The sequence below is a fragment of the Zalophus californianus genome, chromosome 1 (assembly GCF_009762305.2).
Source record: "Zalophus californianus isolate mZalCal1 chromosome 1, mZalCal1.pri.v2, whole genome shotgun sequence".
In the NCBI taxonomy this organism is placed as follows: Eukaryota; Metazoa; Chordata; class Mammalia; order Carnivora; family Otariidae; genus Zalophus; species Zalophus californianus.
In genome coordinates this window covers 88,557,789-88,578,939 of record NC_045595.1, presented here as the reverse complement: position 1 = coordinate 88,578,939, position 21,151 = coordinate 88,557,789, and the positions used below count along the sequence as shown (strand labels likewise).

Genomic DNA, 21,151 nt, shown 5'->3' with positions numbered 1-21,151 from the left:
TATCTTTCTGCTTAGGCTGCCTTGGCAAATACTGCTGCTTCATAGTCACATGATGGCTGACCTACCTTCACCTTCAGGCAGAAAGAAGGGAGGGGTAAGCAGGTAAGAAAATAAAGGTGCATGTCAACTGAATCAGTATGTTCTTCCCTTGTAAGATTCTCATAGAAACTGTCCTATAACTTCCATTGCCATCTCAACAGCTAGACCAGTGCTGCACAGCAAAACTTTCGGCAATGATGGAAATATTCTATATCTGATCTGAGATGGTTAGCCATTTGTGACTATTAGCATTTAAAATGTGGCTAATATGACAGTGAAGGGAGCCGTCAATGAAACAAAAAGGCAACCTACAGGGGGCTCCTGGGTGGCTTGGTTAAGCCTCTGGCTCTTGATTTCTGCTCAGTTCATGATCTCAGGGTCGTGAGATGGAGCCCTATATTGGGCTCTGCGCTGGGCATGGAACTTGCTTAAGATTCTCTCTCTCTCTCTCATTTGTGCATACTCTCTCTCTCTGGGAAAAAAAATTAAAAAAGAAAAAAAAGGCAACCTACTGAATGGGAGAAGATATTTGCAAATGATATATCCAATAAGGGGTTAATATCCAAAATATATAAAGAACTTATACAACTCAATACCAAAAAACAAAACAAAACAAAACCAAAAACCCCACAAAAACCAATCTGATTAAAAAGTGGGCAGAGGACACAAATAGACATTTTTCCAAAGACATACAGATGGCCAACAGACACATGAAAAGATGCTCAACATCACTAATCCTCAGGGAAATGCAAATCAAAACCACAATAAGATATTACCTTACACATGCCAGAATGGCTAAAATGAAAAAGACAAGAAATAATGGGTGTTGACAAGAATAGAAAAAGAGACCCTCATGCACTACTGGGAGGAAGGTAAATTGGTGCAGCCACTGTGGAAAATAGTACGAAGTTTCCTCAAAAGATAAGAAATAGAAATACTATATGATCCAGTGATTCCACTACTGGGTATTTACCTAAACAAAACAAAAGCACTAATTTGAAAAGATATATGTACCCCTATGTTCACTGCAGCACTGTTTACAAGAGCCAAGATATGGAAGCAGCTTATGTGTCCATCAATGAATGATGGATAAGGAGGATGTCACCTACAGAGAGATATTACACAGCCATAAAAAAGGATGAGATCTTGTGATGGATGGACCTAGAGGGTATTATGTTAAATGAAATAAGTCAGACTGAGAAAAATATAAGATTTCACTCATGTGAATCTAAAAACAAGTAAACAATAAGCAGAATCAGATGTATAAATACACAAAAAAACTGATGATTGCCAGAGGAAAGGGGGGTAGAGGCATGGGGAAATGGGTGAAGGGGAGAGGAGATACACGTTTCTAATTATTGAGTGAATACATCGTGGCAATAAAAGCCACAGCAGAGGGAATATAGTCAGTGATATTATGATAACCTATAGTGACAGGTGCTAGGTACACTTATGATGGGCATAGCATAATGTATAGAGTTGTTGCATCACTATGTTGTACACCTGAAACTAATGTAACATTGTGTGGCGACTATACTTAAATAAAAAAAAAAAAAGAAAGAAAGAAATTGACCCTGCTGGACCTCAATTTGAGACACCTATCCTACAGAGCTGTAGAAAATAAGTTTCTTATTGTTTAGCCAAAAATAAAAATTTTTAAAAATGTGGCTAGTATGAGGAAATGAATTTTTAGTTTTACTTTATTTAAGTGGATTTTAATAAATTTCAATTTAGTTACATGTGTCTGGTGGCTATCATATTAGTGCAGGGCTGGACCTTTGTCACATGACTATCCTATCTGCAAGAAAGGCTGAGTAATTTGGTTTGGGGCTGAGCACATTGCCACCTCCCACGAAATTGTGCCTTTACAAACAAAAATGATTACAGGCTAGGCAAATAGCAGTCTCTGCAACCCAGTGAGATACATACTCACATTCCTTAAACCCAAAGGAATGGAGTCTTAGTGGGTTTATCACAAATAGGAGGAGTGGTGTGGCTGGGCAGATACTATGTAGCTAAAAAGCAGAATCTCAGAGCTAGAGTTCAGTTCAAATACCTTCTTTTCATAATGAGGAGACGGAGGCTTAGAGGGGTGACTGAGAGGCCTAATTAGGAGATAAATGGGATAACCTGCTCTGAAATAATAGCTGATTTCATGTCCTTTTAAACATCACCTGTGGTAAAATGCAAAATCTCAGAAAATGCTCTCTGCCTCCTTTTCTTTCTTTCTTCTTCTTCTTTTTTTTTTTTTTAGGTAATGAAGAAAAGCTAGAGGAATTTTGATGCCACCTATTGGTAGACAAAAGTATAAGGCATCCCTTCTAGCATAGCTTGTTACTGAAGGGTGAGGCACCAGAGGTCATACAGGGTGCCATCTAGAAGAAGCACCGTGGAAGGTCTGATCCCTGTGTCAGTTTGGGACAGGTGTATCACTTCTCTCTTGACTCTTAGCATCCTAGAAGGGCTTTCTTAGAGCTTTCCTTTCTGCTTTCCAGTAATACAACCTGTCTCAGGCATATACAGAAACAGAGAGGAAGACCTATCAGTCAGTTTTCAAAATCACATGAAAAAAAAACCCCACATTTTTTTGAGCTATAAATAAATCTGGGGGGGGGAATGCAAGGTTTTTATTTGATCCAAAGCCTCAAAAATAAATCCTGTTATTTACAGCCATCCCTTTGACTTGTTGAGTATGTAACCATCCTACAGCTTGAAAGAAAAAAAGAAAACAGAAATTCAATTTCAAAACAAAATGCTCACGCTGACTCACTCAGGGAAGGATCCAGGGTTTTTAACGCAGGGCACTGACTCTCTGCCTGTTTTTCCCCTTCATCATCTGCTACCCTTAAAAAAATGGTATCAACTGCATTGGTAAGAATCCACATTTCTTCCCTTTTGTTCCCTGGCTCCATTCCAGCATTTCCCTTGTCACATTGATGGGTGGGGTGCCTTTCCTATTGGCATTGGACAGTGAGCGGATGTCTCCCCTTATGTTATCAAACAGAGACCCAAGAGTGAATCTACCCAGAGCTGGAGCCTCCTTTGTGGCTTAGGAGCACCAGGAACACCGTGACTCTGTGGTTTGGATGTAGATAATTTTGACTATGGCTGTAGAACCCAGCAGCTCAGAAGCCATGAAAAGGAGAGTTGGAAGGAGGTGAGTGATACAAATAACGGGATGTCGATGTCACAGTTATTGAAGGACTCCGGCTGGTGAGCAACTTGCTGTGGGGGCAGTAATTGCAACCATAGTTCATTAGCTGGTTATGTATCTTCATTTAGAGAGCTGAGCTGTTGATTTCGTACGAGAGGTGGGAGTAAATTCTCCTTTATGTGCCCTGCGAAGAGTTTCTTTGCATTTACCTTCAGTGTCATGCCTTGAAAAAAAAAATCTAAGTTTCTGGAAAAAAGCTGCACGTGTGTTCTGCACACTGACTTGAAGGCGACCGTTTGTTTCTAATTAGGGAGCTGAAGCCTGCTGGCAGGGGAAACCATATTTGTCATAAGTTGTGGCGTTGCATTTAGTTTGTGTGTCTGTGCTTTTAACATGGGGGTCAGAGATGATTGTATTGGATTCTTCCCTATGGGTTCTGACTCTATTCTGCTCCATGGTTCATGTGTTCAGCCAATCTCACTTGTGCCTTCAGAGCCTGCTTCCACTAATACTCCCTGTTCTCTCATTAACTAGTTATATTCCCTAGTCTGGGCTTTCTGACCACTGAAACCCCAGGTTTGTTGTAGATATCATAAAATCTACCTGGGCAGACTGTGGAGAAAATTAGATGGGATGGTCAATAGAGTGCCCAACAGAGTTCCTGGAAATAGTACATGCTCAGCACATCGTAAGTCCTTTTCTCTCACTTAGAAAATAAGACATTTGTATTACATGATCTTTAAGGTATTTTTTTTTAATTTAATTTAACAAACGCTTATTGACTACCTGCTAAGTGACAGACATCAAACTAGGCATCGGGGTCACAATCACAAACAGACAACAAAACATGGGACTTAAATTTCAGGGAACAAAATCAACATGCAAAGAAATGCATAATCACTTTCCTTTTTTTTCCTCATAAGGAAAACTTTGAATTTTGCAAGTTCAATCCAGCTCAAACTTCAAGTTCATTACCGAGGCTACTTCTTAATTAAACCTGAAATACTTTCTGACTTAATATTTTCATATTTAGTAAACATAGGCTGATTTTGCCAGCTCAGCATTGATTCCCGCCCCCCCCCCCCCCCCCCCCCGGCCCTCGCCTTGGTAGGAAGATCTTGAAACTATAATGGAGAACCATCCCTATGTTTCACTCTGAGTTGATGTGGATCAGGGGGTGCTCCACTCTGGCTCCAGGAGTGCTACAGAGCACACTGAATACTCCCAGACACTGTGGAAGGCCTGGTCCTTCAGTGCAATCCGATATCCCAGGGTACATTGATTGGCTTATGTTTAGCCACATGACCCAAGTTTTTCAAATCAAAGTGAATCAAAGGAGCTTTGGTGCACAGGCAAGCTCCCTAAGATCCTAGGGTCAATGTTTAGTGTTATCCTACTTCAGAAGGTCTTGAGAGGTGAGCTGAGGGAAGAAATATATTATTATTTTTCTTTCTGAAGGCTCTTGCCCTGCATCTCAAACATCTTCCTAATTGCCTCTATAGAACCATTAGTGGGGCACCTGCTCCTTATTGCATTATTTCTCCATCTCTGCGCTTTGAAATTGAGAACTCAGTGGTTGGTGAAATATTCTTGGCTGATAACCTCTTCACATGAAGAGTGGTCTTGTTAAGAGGTTGGGGAGGAAGAGCCGCCTACCTCCCTGCATTCCTGTCTATGTTATATTGTAACATCCTCCATGTCATCCCAATGTCAGAGACAGCCAATATGTGATTCTGACAATACCTGAGAGATATGGTGTGGTAATATGCTGACAGAATAGTTGTCTAGTTTATCTGCTGTTGCAGAAACAGTCAGACACAATGCACAGTATGTCCTTCTATTGCTCATTTATCTGAATTTGACTTTGAATAAGTTTTGGAACAGGAAAGCCATACTTGCTTCCTAAAGTGCTTCATAACATGTGAAAGCGGTTACCCCTTACATAAGACAGCATGTTTCTAACTATTTTTAAACATAGTACTCTCTAAGTTAATTTATTTATCTTACACTTATTTGTGAGATGTATGTATTCAGGAACACGTGTGATGAAGAAAAGCCTCCTCCATTCAATTATTCATGCATTTACTTACTAAAAAAAATAAATATTCGGCTCCTACCATATGCCAGGCACTTTTGTGCGACCCTGAAGATACAGAAGTGGGCAATACCATATCTTCATCTTTGGTGGCAGTTGAGCTTCCATCCAAGAAGTTTCCTTGAATGCGTGCAAAAAGAAGTATCACTCCCACCCCCTCCCAGATATTACCGCTTTATTCTGAAGTGGAGATGAGGTCTAAGCACTTGGAGAACTCAGTTACGGTCCCCAGGACCCGGGCGTGAGCGACGGAGCCCAGCGGCAGCACGCCCCCCCCCCCCCCCCCGCCTCCAGTGCCAGCGCTGGGCGGGGCCGCGGACTCGCGTTCCCGGGGCAGTGCTCGCCTCCGCCGGAACCCCCCCAGGGGGCGCTCGCGCCGAGGTTTCCCAACTGGTATCTGGCCGGTTGCCGGGAGCATGGGTTTCGTCAGAAGGTGGAAATCTCTCTGAGAAGCTGCCATCTCCCCGCCACCCTCGCGTCCCCGTCTCTTCCTCCCTTCCTTCCTCCGGTCTCCTCTCCGTTCCCTCCCGCTTCCTCCCCGTACGTTCCACTTACTCTGAGTTTACTGAGAGCTCAGCTTCCACCTCCAACATTTTCACCCTTTCCCCAGCCCCCACCTCCAAGGATGGAGTCCGGGTTTACGGAGAGACCAAACTCCCCTCTCAGCATCTTTCCCGTCCGCTGTTGCTAAACTGGCCTGAGAGGACCAGGGGGGAGGGCGTCCAACTCCCTCACACCACCACCAACTACACCACCAACCACCTCCACTCCAAAGCCGGATTCTGCATCCCTAGCGGTAGGACAGACCTCGTCCCAGGTTCGATTCTCTTCCTACTCTTCGAGGTTGGCACCTCCAGGTAAGTAGATGCCAACTCTGCATTCCTGTGTTCTTGGGGCGCTACGATGGCAAAGTCCTTTGGGGCTGCTGCGTAGCAAGACCAACTTTTGAGATGCGCTGGGTTTCGCTCAGATTTGCTTGCTTATCATTGCTGTTGTTGTTTTAAAGAAGCAGCTACGAGCACAGTCTTTAATCCGAGGGAACTTTCATCTCATGCATCTCGTCTTCCGCTGTCCGCCCAACCCGCCCGGGTGGGGTGGGGCGCGCGGGGTGGGGAGCAAGCCTGCGGAGGGACCGCAGCTCGCCCGCGGGGGAGCCGGTCCTGCAAGTGGTGGAGGGGGGAGGGCATTGCTGTTTTAGAAATCGGGGAGGGGGATGGGAGCAGAGTCCTGGCTGAAGTTGCAGCTTCCCTTCTGACAGTTGAGAAAGCTGTGGGAGATTGTAGCGGTGGCCAGTGGCTTGACCTCGCTGCTGTTGGAGTTAGCCTCCCAACCTCCTTCCTCCACCCCAATTACAATAGGTCCCAATGGTATGTAATTGTGACCGGGGCTCTCGGGCTTAAAACTGATCAGTTTGTAATGTAAGTCCCTTGATTCAGCCAAGTCCCTCAACGCTCCTTCTGTTAGACAAAGTAGCCATGAGGGAAAGTGGGCCAGGGGTGGGACTGGTGGGACGACCGAAGCGCTAGCCACGGCCAGTTAAAGAGATCGGGACCCCTTGTGGGATCACAGAAGCTCGTGGATCGTTAGGGCGGAATCCAGGGAGACAATTCAGAGGCGATCCATGCCAAGTCTAAGTGTTGATGATCATCCAGTGGGGAGCTGGCTGAAATACTCTTAGGAAGATGCACTCCTTCCCCTTCCAAGAAGTGGGTGGGCTTTAAGTCTCCAGTTCCCATCCTGCCCTCCAGATCCGACCGCGCCCCGCGTCGTCCTTGCAAGACTGGCTTCCAGTCCCAGAACTTGGGAGGCTCCAGGAAATAGCACAGACTGCAGAGGTGATCCCTGGGGCACGAGTTTAGGAAATGCGTGTCCTAGGGATTCCGAAGGTGGAGGGAGGAAAGAAGAGCAGAGTAGTGGGGATGGGTGAGGTAGGGAGGGTGAGTGTCCTTGGAAACTTTGCAAGAGAAATATCTGGAGAGAACACCCCTACTCCCCGCCCCCCCATCACACATATTGATCCACTGATGCTGTAGTGTTTCAGTGCCTTTTGGGAGGAGATTTCTCCGTTCCTCTGCCCCTGTGTTCAAAACTATGCAATATCAACCCTCATTCTCTTGTTTCCTCTTGTTGCTTTGCCAGGGATTTTTAAAGCACTTCTCTGATTGTTCTTGGCTCACGTGGTTTTCGTTTTCCTAAACAGCATTTTTGAGCGGTCCAAGGTATTTTACTTGTTCTTAAACTGGGACTAAAGCCTAGCAGTCTTAAGGAAAAATCCTCTTAACTTCAAATGAAATATTCTTTTCTCCCCATTCCTTACTTCGACTGCCCTCTTAACAATCCCTATTCTCAAAGATGCTTGTAAGGGTTTTTTTTTTTTTTTTTTTTGGCTTTACGTCAAAAGAACCCCTTCCCCCAGAAAAACCAACTTTCCTAGAGCATAGATGTTTTGAATCCATGTCAGTGTTTTGTAGTTTGTACACACTGGTTAAACTGCATTAGCACATCCCCTCAAGAGCCAGGGGCAAGCAAGAATTTTACTTATTTGATGCCCTTCAAGTTTAGGAAGGTCCCACTTTTTATTACTCAGCAGATAAGACAGCGCTCAGGATGGCTATTGCTGTGATTAGATAACTTCCGATGTTTTCATTTCCCTTACTGAGCTGCCATTTCTAGGTTAAATTCATTTTATTGGCTTGTCTATTTTTAAAGAGAGACTGACAGAGTTGCTCTAGCAGATCAGGTGTCTGAGCTCAGAGTAGGTCAAAGGTACTCACATGTAGGGAAGTGGATCAAAATAGGAAGGTTGGCAAATACAGATAGGACACCTGTGTTAATGTGCATATTAATGAAGGCCAGAATCTTCTCATTTATCTCTGATGGGAAGATTCTGACAGCTTCACAAGATCAAACTCAAATCACATCAAAACTAGGTGATATCCCCTGAACATTACATTACATAAAAGGAAATATCAGTCCATAGCAGGAGTGGGTGTTGAATCCTGGGCAGTTTTGAATGGTTGGGTGAAGAGAGCTTGCCTATAATGGAACCAAAGGTCTACTCATGTGTTACCATGTGAAAACTCTCTTGGCCACCAAACCTAACTCCTGTCCCGTGAGTGGTCAGCCTCATTTTTATCCTTCCAGACACATTCCTAGTATAATTTATTGGAAACAGGCACAGATGGGGTCCAGTTTGAGTTTCCCAGAATGAGACAACCACTTCACTAGAGCTTCTAAGTATTTCTTTAAAAACAGTAGCTCTGAGGTTTGTGCATTGTTTTTTAATTGTACTTAAAAGACTTCCTGTTTATCTCCAGGTCTCTGGTAGCAACATGGCATTTTGCTTGAATCATTGATTTTTTTTAGGGTAATCCTGCTTTTAGAGTTTTTAATTGAAAGGTCTTCTGATTAAAACATACCTCATTCCAGTTAGTAGGAAAAAAGCTGTTATCTGTTTCCAAAGAAGTTTTATGTAGTATTCCAAAAACTAGAAGCTTTGATTCTTCCTATCATCAGATTTTTTGAGTCCACCATGACTAAAAACCTTAAGATTATAGTGACTATAAAAAATAACTACAGAGAAAAAAGTAGGTCAATAGTGGAATCTTTATTCTCATTTGTGTTTGAATCTTTTGGAACCCAACTGAATGTTTTCATATGGTTTGCACCAAGTCTTTTTATGTACCCTGAAATATAACACTCTGGATCATTATGACCACCTTTATTCACATAAAGGATTTTTCCTTTTGGAGGCAAACATGTTGGAGGTGAACAGTTGATATTATGTGGCATTAATGACACATACTTTCAGGGGGATCTGAATCCAGAACAAAGAGTGAGAAGAACACTTTGATGGCATCAACCTGACAGATTGGGAAAAAGGCTCTACACTAATTGGGAAAGTCACTTCATGAATCTTTGTATTTTTTAACCAGATATATGGCCAGAAGATCTGTATGTCATTCATTTTGAAGAAGAAAAAGGCTAAATTTGTTCTCTATATTTGATCTTTCCATTTTTGTCTTGTTAATATTTTAAAACAAAACAAAAACCCCTTTGGATCCATACAGTCACCCAAAGTCATATTGCCTTGGCAACGGTAGCCAGTACACAGAGTCACAAAATATCAAGACAGGAAATGCATTTAAAATAAAAATGTCACATGGTTCAAGACCATCCTACAGTAATAATAGAGTTGCATCTGACTCTGCCTTTCTCCTGATTGAATATAGATGATAAAGAACAGATTATAGGACTTTAATTTTTTTTAGGATGTCCTAAAAATTCTATAATGGTTTTTCTTTTGAGAGAAGCATGTAATATAAATAAGTGGGTTGGAGTTAAAAATCCATTCTTTGGATAAGGTGTTTATGTGGAGGTTGGTGGAAGTCCAAAATCAAGCTCAATAAATGGATCAGGCATGATGTGCTGTCTTTTGTATAATATTGGAAGTAGACGATAGATAGTAAAGCCTCAATTAGTACTGAATTCACTGAGTGGGTATCTGCTACCACGTGTGACTGTATAATAAAGACATCATAGTGCCTACATCTACTTTCCGTCTTTTCTGCACTAAGAATCTCATTTATGTGGGAGCTTTCTGTTTAGTCTATGAATTACTAAATATATATGATATAGTATGTTTTTCCTAAGTTGGCAAAGCCCGGAAAGTCCTTTCTTTGGCTCTCGTATTCTTTGGAAGCCTCTTGACGACCACTAGATTTTTAGATCAGTAAATATTGAAGGGTTGAAGGACAGTTTTGAAAAATGGAAGAAAGTGGTAAGGATGCCTTATTTGGGAAGGTTTATTCCAGTTCTCTGATTTTAGTACACTCCTGGGGGTGGGGGAGCCAACTTAGAGTTGGCCTGTGGTGCGCTCATTTTTAAACTGTGAGCAGCAACATTATTGCTTTGAATCTGTGACTCTCCGAACTGGAAGAGAGCTTGGGGATTGTCTGTTGAGACCAGCTGTTTAATTTGACAGATGTGGAAACGAAACCTCAGAGAGGTGACTTGCTCAAGATCAGGGGATTCACTCAACAATCCCCCTGATGACTCTTTTCTCTTTATAGAGACTCAAGTTCCCTGGAGGTAATTACCGTGGTGGTGCCAGTCTCTGGTGCCGCGGGCACTGATAATTTTTACTGAGTTGAGGATAGTGGGGTGGGCGGCTCCTGCCTCCATTGGAGTGTTTTGGGGAGCAGGCTTGGGACTTAACAACTTTGCTCTCTCTTGGAGCCAATGCAATATTTACCCAGTAGATGTGATTAAATTTGTACAAAATCATTGTCTGTAGCCATCTCTGTTAATGTGCATGTTTTGTGAAGAATTGTTCATGCACAATCTTGGTTTTCTATTTTAAATGTCATAATTGAATCAATAAAATAAACAAAGAGATTTTATGAGTGTTTACACTTCCAGGAACTCACAAGGGAATCTTTTATTCTGTTTTAAATTAAAGGTCCATTCAGAAAGAACAAACTCCAAAATGTTGTTTTTCCATCTTTGGCTCAAAACATAGTATTTCTAACTTTGTATTTTGTATTACTTAAAAAACTAGAAACATTTCTCCTTGGAAACATCAGGGGAAAAATACAGTATTTCAGGTTAAACCTAGAAACCTTCTCAGGTTTAAGGTGTATTGACTAAAAGACCTTCCTTATCCAAGAGATTTCAAACCTCTGCAGGACAATTCATTGCGCTGTGAGGGAGAGGAGGAACAAAATTAGGCTAGCAGGGGTCCAAGGTGAGGGCCCGCCCCTGGTAGCTGTTGAGGCAAGGGGGAAGGGCTGGAGAGAGTTGGCTTTAGAGCGGACGGTCGCTAGAGGGCGCCGGAGCACCGGCAGAGCCCACCTCCCGGGACCATGAACCTGACTTCTAGGCTCAGCAATGGGGTTTGACTGAACCCAGATGTGCTCAGCTATGAAGTATTGGTTTTCCCGGCGCCTCTTACTCTGCAGTCCAAATTGCCTCGCTACAGAGAGAAGACAAAAGATGTTGCCTTTAGAATCCGGTGGGGGCGCTTCCAGTGCCTGCTTGGGTTGCCCAGTAGCTGGACAGCCTGCCTGCTCTTAGGATTCAGCATGACGACTGTCCTGAGTCTGACTGCCCTCTGTTTCCTGACAGTGGGGCCTCTTACCAGTGGAAGAACTCTGGATGCAAAAATACCTGGTTTGAATTTGGGGCTTACAGTTTTCAAGCTGCAGACAGAGTAAATTACTTCACCTGCATGAGTGTTAGCGTCCAGAAAATGGGGCTGGTAGTGTTTGTGAATGTGGAATGTTTAAAAGCGTCCAGTATTTTAGTGGGCAGGCAAATGCTAGCTCCTGTGTTCCTTCTCTTAAGAGTTCCTCCAAAACTTCATCCTTTCCTTTCCATCTGAGCTTCTTTCTCCCCTCTCCACACCCCCACCCCCTCAGCAGAAGGGTCTTATTTATCCATCTGTTGCATAATAATGGATCACAGCCTTTATGTTAGGCACTGGGGATAAACGTGATGTTCATATCTTTGGAAATGGCAGGCTTGAGGGGTAGACAGGTGCATGAGAACAGACATTGAAACCCGTGGAGGTTAAGTGTGAGGAGAGAAATGAGGAAGTTATGTGGGTTGAGAGACAAGGGAATCATTTGCTTTGCCTCAGAGAACCTGGGAAATGGTCCCTCAAGTCCTTTATACTCAGCTGTTTTTGCTTCTCCCTGGATATTAAGGAACCTGGTCAGGGGAGGGTGATTCTGAGGGAGAGGAAGGACCGGGGTGGGGGGAAATCTCACTCAGTGTGCACTTAAGTTTGCGTGTATGTTTAGCAGTGCTGATGGAGGTTCTTAAATGCAGTCAGCTTGTGCCACCACCCTGTGTATTTTAGCTTCATCTGTATCATAAGATAAATGCCTATATAATTGACTTAATCCATTTAAACAGGAAAATGATTTTTAAAGGAATCATGAAAAGTATAACAACACAACAAGGAACTCATCACTAAGGGGTGGGTCTGGAACAATCTAAATAAGGATTCTGTTTTTAAAGTATTGAAAGGTTTATTCAATATACATGCCAATAAAAATGAAAAATAATAAGGGTCGTAGTAGAATGGTTAAAAGAAATGTTTTATCATTATCCTTCAAGTGGCAGAAAAGCTTTTAAGTTATTTGGAGACCCTGGGGCACAGGGTACCTGATTTGATGTCTTTGTTATATTTTGTACAGTTGTTTCAACAAGTAACTTAGAGACAAAAATTCCAGTGACAAAATGGAGAAGTCAAGGAGGTTTGTCTATGAGATCTTGTGGATGTGACACCAGGGGTGGGCACCTTGGACCTCATATGTTAATTTTCTCTGACTAGGTAGACTGCAGAGTTCCTAGAGTCCATGGTTGGAATTCTGTGACTTGACGGATTGTCTGTCATGTTAGAGGAAAGTCCTGATAAGAGGAAAAGGGTAGAAATAGCTGGTTTGGTACAGGAGGGGTGGGTGAATAACATTCATCAAAGCTCATGGCCCGATTTGAATTTTATAGAGACAGGAAAGTAAATGCTTCTTATGGAATCAGAGAATGTGAGAGCCTGACAATCCTATCAAATTAGGTATAGCCCTTTCCTGTTTTTCAAATGAAAAAACTGAGGCCCAGCAGGGTGAAATCACTCAGGCAGGCTGTTAGTTGACTTAGGGCAAGACAGAGGATTCCGCACCCTTTGCCCTGGCCCCTTGCTGCATGCATCTTTCCTTCCCGCTTCGCGCTTCACAGGAGCGGGACTCTCCCTGTCTTGGTCACTGCTGGACCCCAAACAGGACCATCCAGCCACTGTTCAAAAAGTTTTGGTTGCATGGACAATGTTACTTCCTTCTTCCTCAATCTTATTTAGGAGTGTGCCAAGAAATCACTAGGTTGCGATGCAATTTGGTAAAGACAGAGATAAAGACAGATATTTGCCCGAGTTTTGTTAGGATGTGGGCTTCAGCTTTGAAGGTAAACAGACTTTGTTCAAATTCTGGCTTTGCCACTCAATAGCTGTTTGGCTTTGGGAAAATTACCAAATCTCTCTGAGCCTTATTTCCTTGTTTGTAAAAATGGGGATAAAGCAGAGGACCTGCATCATAGATGTGCACTAAGTGTTACTTTTTTCTTAGCCTCCACTCCTCCTCTCGCCATTGTTCCCAGAGAAGATTTAAAGGAGGACACAGTACCTTTTCAAAAGTGATTTTAATTTCAGATAATACCCATTTATCTTGCATAAAAAATAAAATTATTCCACTGTATAAACATAAACACATATATAATCACTACAAATACATATTCTGTGGGTTAGATATCATTAGTCCCCTATTATAAATAATTGGGTCAATGCTGAAGCACTAGCAATAGGGGAGGACTCAAATCTAGGGCGTCCCCACCCCAATTCCAAAGCTAGGGTGTTTTGTTCAAATGCCTGTTTCCTATGATCTTTGTCTCTTACCCATCCTTCGACAGCTGCTTCTCTCGCGAAGGCTCAGATCCCCTTTTTCACACGCTCCCACGGCCTGCCTGGGCTCTAGCCCCTGCCCTGTCATATCACCAGGCATGGCTGTGTCCACTCCCCTGGCATATCACAAGCTTTTCTGGGTAGCAGTTGTATAGTGCGCTTCTTGCGATAACTCCTGAGTGCCTAGAACCTTCTGGAACATAGATGACTCTCTGTCACCCAGTCTGCGTGCCCACTCCCTTAGCACGTATCCTGCGTGAGGCCAGGTCGGTGGGTGCCTACAGTATACATTGAACTTACTCAAAATCAACTCTACACCCTCTCTCATTTATTAAACATCTTCTCACTGTATTTTGATTATTCTAAATTAATAATCTCATTTATATTTTGATTATATTCTAAATTAATGTTCGAAGTGGTATAGATATATTACCGTAGACATTGCATATGTAATGTAATATATATTGCACTTGATGAACAATTTATGGGATTTTTTGGGGGGAGAATTATTTTGACTCTGGGTGAGTTTTACTTCATTCATTGAATCATATCCCCTAAAATGTGCTCCATTATACTTACAAGGCTATACTCTGTGCCGTATATAGGTAGGTAGAACTTTTAGTGAAAAGCATAAATTTTTAGTCAGGCATTGGTGGATTTGAATCCCAGCTCTGCTTCATGTCTTGAAGTTCAATTTCCGCAGATGTAAAATGAGTAATGACAGTGCCCATAGACTAGGGTAGCGGTGAGCCTTGAAGGATACAGTGCATATCTGTAGTGTCCCAAGTGCCCATCCGATTGCAGGCACATGGAAATTACTCAAATTGCAACTAGTACTGGCTGGTGGCACCCCTCAAAGTTTAGAGCTTGTGAGTGATTACCCTAATGGTAGTGGTTTGCTATACTTACAAGGGAGTTGCGAAGACTAGGAGTGTGTTTTTGAAGGTCTGATAGAAATCAGCAATAAAATGTATGCTCCCCATGGTTACCGACACAACCATTTACCTTTCTCCCCTCCCCGTTCTCTGTTCCCACCCACAAATTGTATGACGAGCCACAAAGATGACTCAGGGGTTATGCTGGGGTTTCTCTAAAATAAAACTTCCTCTGTCCCTGCTGGTTCCAGCTTTATTTCAGATGCAAAGTGTGTTTAGTGCTGGCCCCCAGATATACAGGCAGAATGCAAAATCAATCACACTGCCCTGCAAGGCCCAGCAACGGACATTTATTATAGTTGACTTTATGTATCATCTACCTTTGTTCAAAAAAGATTCCAGGAAGCCAGCAATAGACATACTGGGTACTCTATCTGCTATCAAAGTCCAAAATGCTACTAGCCATAAAATACTCTTTTCAGAGAGACCAATGCAGGTCTCAAAGCTGTGGTTCTCACACTTGAGGACGAAATCAGAATCTCCTGGAAAACTTGTTACAACACAAATAGATGTTTCCTGGCCCCTGCCAGGTTCTGATTTGGTCGGTCTAGCGCTGGAGCCAATTCATTTGTATCTCTGACAATTTCCCAGGTGAGGCTGATGCTGCTGGTTTGGGGACCACCCTTTGAGAACTAAGTCTTAAATATTCACTTCCTATAGACAAGCTGTGCATTTTCTATCCTGTGTGGTACAACTGAGAACAGCATTAGTGGTAAAGAAAGGGCTCTGATATTTTCTGAGCCACTGTGGACATTTGCGATATGCCCGGCACCTCACCGGTCACTTTATGCATATTATCTTATTTAATCCTCGCAACTGTCCAGCCTATCGTGGATAGTTCTTAATTATTTATTGATTCATAATCAATTCATAATTATTTATTGAGACCCTATCATGTATCATGCCATGTGCTGTGTTAGGCTCAGGGGATCTGGAGGGAACATATAGACATAATCCTGACCTTGTGGATATCATGTTTCAGCAGGGAAACTTGCTTGAGCAGAAATTTATAAGGGTAATTAGTCTGATCCATAGAAAATGGAAGTCCAGAAAAGCTGAGTAACTCAGCTAAGGTTACACAGCTAATGGGAGACAGAGGAGACAAAAACAAACTTGAAAACCACCTTACTCCAAAATGCATGCTCCTTCCACTAAATCAGAAGTTCTTAGACTTTTTGGTCTTAGGGTCCCTTTCCACTCTCAAAAATTATTAAAGACCCTGGAAGAGCTTTTGTTTGTTTAGGTTAAATCTGTCTACGTTTACTGTATTGGAAATTAAAGTGGTTCACCTCTTGAGAACTGTTGCACTAAACCATGATGCCAATAGTACCATTTTTCCTAGATTCTCAACCCTAATTTGTTTCAATGACTTTTGTAGCCAGCAAAGATGTCTCATCTCCTCCTAAACTTTTTTTTTTTTTTTTTAATATGAGAGCCTCTCTGAAGCCTTAGCCTATATTTCTAGTGATGGGAACTTCCTAAAGAAAAGGCTGACCTGCTTTGGAATTGCTTTCTTACATTTTATGTGTGTCAGTATGAACGTGTATGCACATTCATGATAAGGAAGAGTGACAGTTAAACTGTCTATTTCAGACCAAACTGAGATGTGATGGCTTTATTACTCATTGAAGGATCTCTATCCCAGCCGAGGGCATTTAGAAAGATCCAGTTCATGCACGTTTGTGACATGTGTTACCTTCAGGGTTCCCCAGGGCACTTGCCACTGAAAGGAAAGCCCAAGGACGAAGTTGAGGGCTCTCTCCTGCTACCTCATTACTGTGGAAGAGATGAACGATTAGACTCCAGAGCTGTGGCCTTTGTGTCATGTTGGCAGCTGAGTTGTGTTTAACTGTGGGCTAATGACCGAAATACTGCCCCTTGCCATCACTTTTATTCATTATCTAACGGGAATGAGAAGTCCTAGTAGATACTTTCCTTTGGTGTGTAATGGTCCGTGGTTGTTCAGACACTGATGCGCTGGCTGACTCTTAATGCTTTATGGCATCGTTAAGTTTTACTGAGTAAAATCAACCAAATCAGAGCTGACATAACTCAATGTGGTTCTCAACCGATGATCAATGAATGAATTCAAATCTCTTTTTATTTTCATAGAAGCCAATGAACTAAGGGCGATGCTGCAGCAGGGTCAGGGTGGTGATTGAGATGTAGCAGATCCTTGGATGAGAAGTTGGAAAGAGGGTAAATCTTTCAGTCCTTTGACTGTTTGGTCTTTTTAACAGTAAACACCTGGATCACTGGTTCACAGAGACACTTTAAAAATGTTTATCCAGATGTTTGGTGTCACAGAGGCACGTCCCACAGCCAAAACAAACAAATGGAAAAATGTGATGCGAGGTGCTCATTTGTCATCTTCCTTAAAAGCCGAAATTTGACATGAAGCATTTCTATGAGTTGACCAGAGGCAGCATGGATTCCTTCACATGGTTTCTCTGTATAAAGGGCACATTCTGCTGGGTAATTATAACTTTGTAAAGGAGTTCCCTTTCTGGAAAGCGGCAGTTGGAGGAGGGTCTAGGGCATACATGAGCGTACTTGCCAGTCGTGTCTTCTCTTCACTTACATCGAACGGGAGTCTGTGTGATATGTTCCACGAGGACCATCTCCTGGGAACCCTTTCAGCCAAGTTTTTGATGCTGTTTTTAAGTTGTGAGCTTTTTGCCCCAAATTCTCAAATTCAGACTCCTTGGGTTTGGGTGAGCAACACACGCTCACTCTCAGTGATGAACCCTGTTGGTTTTGCAGGTTGCTGGGGCCACTTTTGAGATCACCTTTCTCTAAAGCAGACACAAACAGGGAAGGATGCTGGCCCCTTTCTCCTCACTCACCCCCCTACCCGACCCCCTGCCCAGGGGAATGAACTCAGGGAAGATCAGACCTGCTTACTGACCCTTTGAGTCTGCCCTGCCAACCAAGCTAAGCAGCCCAGCTTAGACTTGCCTCCAGCAGGAATGGATGGGAGTTATTGTCCATGGGGACAGAATGATGGGAATCTGCCTGATATCCTAGGAATATCATCTTTCCTAAACTGGGGAGAAGAGATGAAATCCAGTCAGGAAGGCTCGGTGCTTGGTTACTTAGTTGAAAACTTCTGTCCCTCTTTGCTTGGATGGGCAGGAGCAGTTCTATTTATGATTCCTCTTCCTTCCCTGTGTTTTGTGGATAGTTATAATAGCTGGTTATAGGTTCATTCTCTAAAACTCTTGTTCTGTGATTTTTCCTATATATACTTTATAACTTTTATGAATCTAAGGGAGGTTTGAGATTGAATATGACCTGATTAAGGCAAACTTAAGATCTGCAGCCCCAAAAGGTCATTGTCAAATGAGACCCACTAAGGGCAAGTGTCAGAAAAATACAGCCTGTGGGCCAAATCCAGCATGCAGACTTTTTTTTTGTAAATAAAGTTTTATTGGAACACAGTCACACCTGTTAATTGCCAATAGTTACTTACATACTACAATGCCAGAACCGGGTAGTTGTGACAGACCCTATAGCCCACACAGCCTACTGTCTTGCTCTTTGTAGAAAAAGTTTGCCAGTTCCTGTGCTTGGGACGTATTTCTATTTGGCCATCCCCAGATGGGAAACGTACATAGACTTAAAAACCAAGGGAGCATTACTCAGAAATTTGACCTATAGACCAAATATCTAAATGATAGAATTTTGTTGTTATGCATTGTGAAGATCTTGTAAATAGTAGGTGCTTGTAGGATGAATGATGGGGAGTTTCTAGATGAATGGTTTATGGTCTGGGTTCCATTTCCCCATTTATAAAACCAAAGTATCTGATTTGATCTCCAAGGGTTCTTCTTGCAGGACTATTTTACATATTAGAGAGAGAGAGAGGAGGCAAGACACCCTCAGTGCCTTGCACCCCAGTCTGCCAAAGTGACAGCCACAGCTTCTTGAGTCACCCTCAGTCATATTAATTTAGCATCAGCTGGAATTATTACTCAGGGTCAAAAAGCATGACGGCCCACTATCACAGTATTATCAGGTGTCCTACATGGAGAGAGACATGCAGTTTAACAGTTGAGAGCATCAAAATCAGGCTAAATATTTTTTCTGAGTCAGTTTATGGAGATGGGCTTGAAGAACATGTTTATTGTTCACGTTGAGCAGCTCTTGGTATAATCTTGGGCACATACCAGATGTGCTTGATGTCCCTCTGCTCATGCACCAAAATCATAGGTGGAAATCACACTCCCTCTGGTTTCCAAAATTGCCATACAGGGGGATAGAGAGCTATTGATTGCCTACTTGGTGGGGGATGGAGGAGGGAGAGGTGATGGTAATCTCCTGGTTCTTACTGTCCTCCACCTCTGGGGAGAGGGGAATAAGAGATGTGTCATCCTGGGAGAAAGGCTCATGCTCTGTGGTGTGTTTGGGTAGCCAACTCCTGCTTCAAAGCATACATTGTGCCCCTCTTTTGGGACTGGAGTTCCCGCTGTCCCCTTTCCTGGGGACAGGGTTTCCATGTGCTCAGTTCCACAGATTTGACCAAGGGGTTATCATTTATTAATTCGTTCATTTGGGAGGGTGTCATGCTGCCTTTGCTGAGATGCGAGCAGAGCCTCAGCCTCTGCATCCACATCCCAGGCGGCGCCCGGGTTTCCTTTCGGGCACTCCAGCATCCAGAGCACTGGGTACAGATGGAGCAGCCCTGCCTGCCTCCCCTCATGGTAAGTAAGTGGCTTCCTCACTGGCAGGTCCGACAGCTGAGAGCAAGCAGGATCTGAGAGCAAGCAATATCGTGAGCAGCCCTGGGGCTGAGGCGGGAAAGCCGGCCCACAAGCTCTTGGCTTTCACAGGCAGGACCCAGACCACTTCCCATTCAGAAAGAAGAGGGGAGGAGGACCAGACAGAGCTGACACCGGCACCATGCTGTTTGTACCACCTTCTGACTCTGGCACCCCGGAGCTCCATGGGTAAAGGTGTGTTGCCTGGAAAGACTGCCTTCTGGTCCTTCCGGCTGAAGAGCAGAATTTGTTCCTTTCTAGGATGTTAGTTTCCAAGAGCTCCTAATTCTTAGAAGTTCTGAGAGCCATTAGTCTCAGGACTGGACGCAGAGTGACTGTTTTTTGGTCTGCCGAAGTATGGCAAATGTAGCCGCTCAGTTAAAGTGGCAGGGTTGTGTCAAGAGAGAGCATTGAGGCACATTTCCTGAGCCTTGAGTTTCATACTGGTTGCCTCTCATTCTGTTTTTTTAAAGTAAGTGGGCAGGGGCACCTGGGTGGCGCAGTCAGGTAAGTGTCTGCCTTCAGCTCCTGGAGTCTCAGGATCCAGCCCTGAGTCAGGCTCCCTGCTCAGTGGGGAATCTGCTCCTCCTTCTGCTCCTCCCCCTGCTTGTGCTCGTGCTCTCTCTCTCTCTCTCTCTCAAATAAATAAATACAATCTTTAAAAAAATAAAGTGGATAAATCATATGCATATGATTGTAAACATTTCTTATTCTTTTATATGTGTATCTTTATAGGTCCCAGTTACTGTATATTTACCTTCATTCATTAAATTTATTTTTCAGAGGTAAGGTTACAGACTGATGCAATACCATGTCTTTTATTTTGAATCAAATTTATTCAGATCCTGCATCTAAAACAAGAGCTATCTGAGTATTTCTGCTACTCGCTACCTAGGGCTTAGATTTCATGTGCTATCAAGGCAAAGTCTTAAGAGTTAGAAGTTCCTTTGGGTAAGAGATGGCACTGTTTCTGCAGCTTGGAAATGAAGATGCTAATATTCAGCTTCACAAAATTGGACGTAATTTAAAACTTTAACATACTTCCCTGCTTGCTTTATTTGTAGATGTTGATCCTGGCATGGAGAACCTCAGAGCTTTTCCTATTTTCTTGTTTCACATCTCCTTAGGAACGTGCAAAAGGAAAGGTAATAAAGGACAATCTTTTCAAGATAAAACATGATTCATAAAGGTGACAGCCATGCCATATGTGAGCAGTGATTAACAGCTGCAGAGTCTGCTAACGCCTTTTTAAAAATAAAGTGATAAAGCAGATTTTCCCATTATTTTGCGTTTCAGTGCTTGCTCAAGTGCATCGCCCTGATTTTTCTCGGCTTCATTTTATTCTGTAGCAATTGAATCACCCTTCATGTCCCTGCGGTGCTAATTTAGGGCTTAGTGAAATATTTCACATATATCTCTGGTTATACTTCCAGTGATATTTTAAGTTTCAAGACGATGTGATGTATTACAACCGTAACCTCCTCTAAAACTGCTCATTTTATTTCTATAGAGTGTGTTTGGATGGACAGAAGGGAGAGCATTTCAAGGCTTGCTCATTTGGAATTGGTTTACTTTAATTTAGAGTTGTGATGGCAGTGGGCATGGGCTTAATGAAGTGTCACAAGTTTAAATGGCCTTCCCCTGCCATCGCCAGCAGACACAGGCTGCAGGGCTGGTGGGTACGGACAGGCACAAAGACTGTTCACCTCTGAG

General features: G+C 43.0%; 1 protein-coding gene across 4 annotated transcripts in view; it reads left to right on the top strand.

Moving 5' to 3' along the window:
* Positions 1-3,019: 3,019 nt before the first annotated feature.
* CPNE4 (copine 4) overlaps positions 3,020-21,151 on the top strand; it is a 499,753-nt gene continuing 481,621 nt past the window's right edge. For 2 of the 4 annotated variants that reach the window (XM_027586338.2, XM_027586334.2), the window contains exon 1: positions 5,737-6,145. Coding sequence is in view for 1 of the 4 variants with exons in the window: in XM_027586333.2 (XP_027442134.1) it covers positions 3,144-3,196 (53 nt within the window). In the remaining 3 variants the exon portion in view is untranslated. Of the gene's footprint in view, positions 3,197-5,736; positions 6,146-20,502; positions 20,584-21,151 lie in introns of those variants that run through there. The other 2 variants (XM_027586335.2, XM_027586333.2) reach the window with 2 other exon arrangements.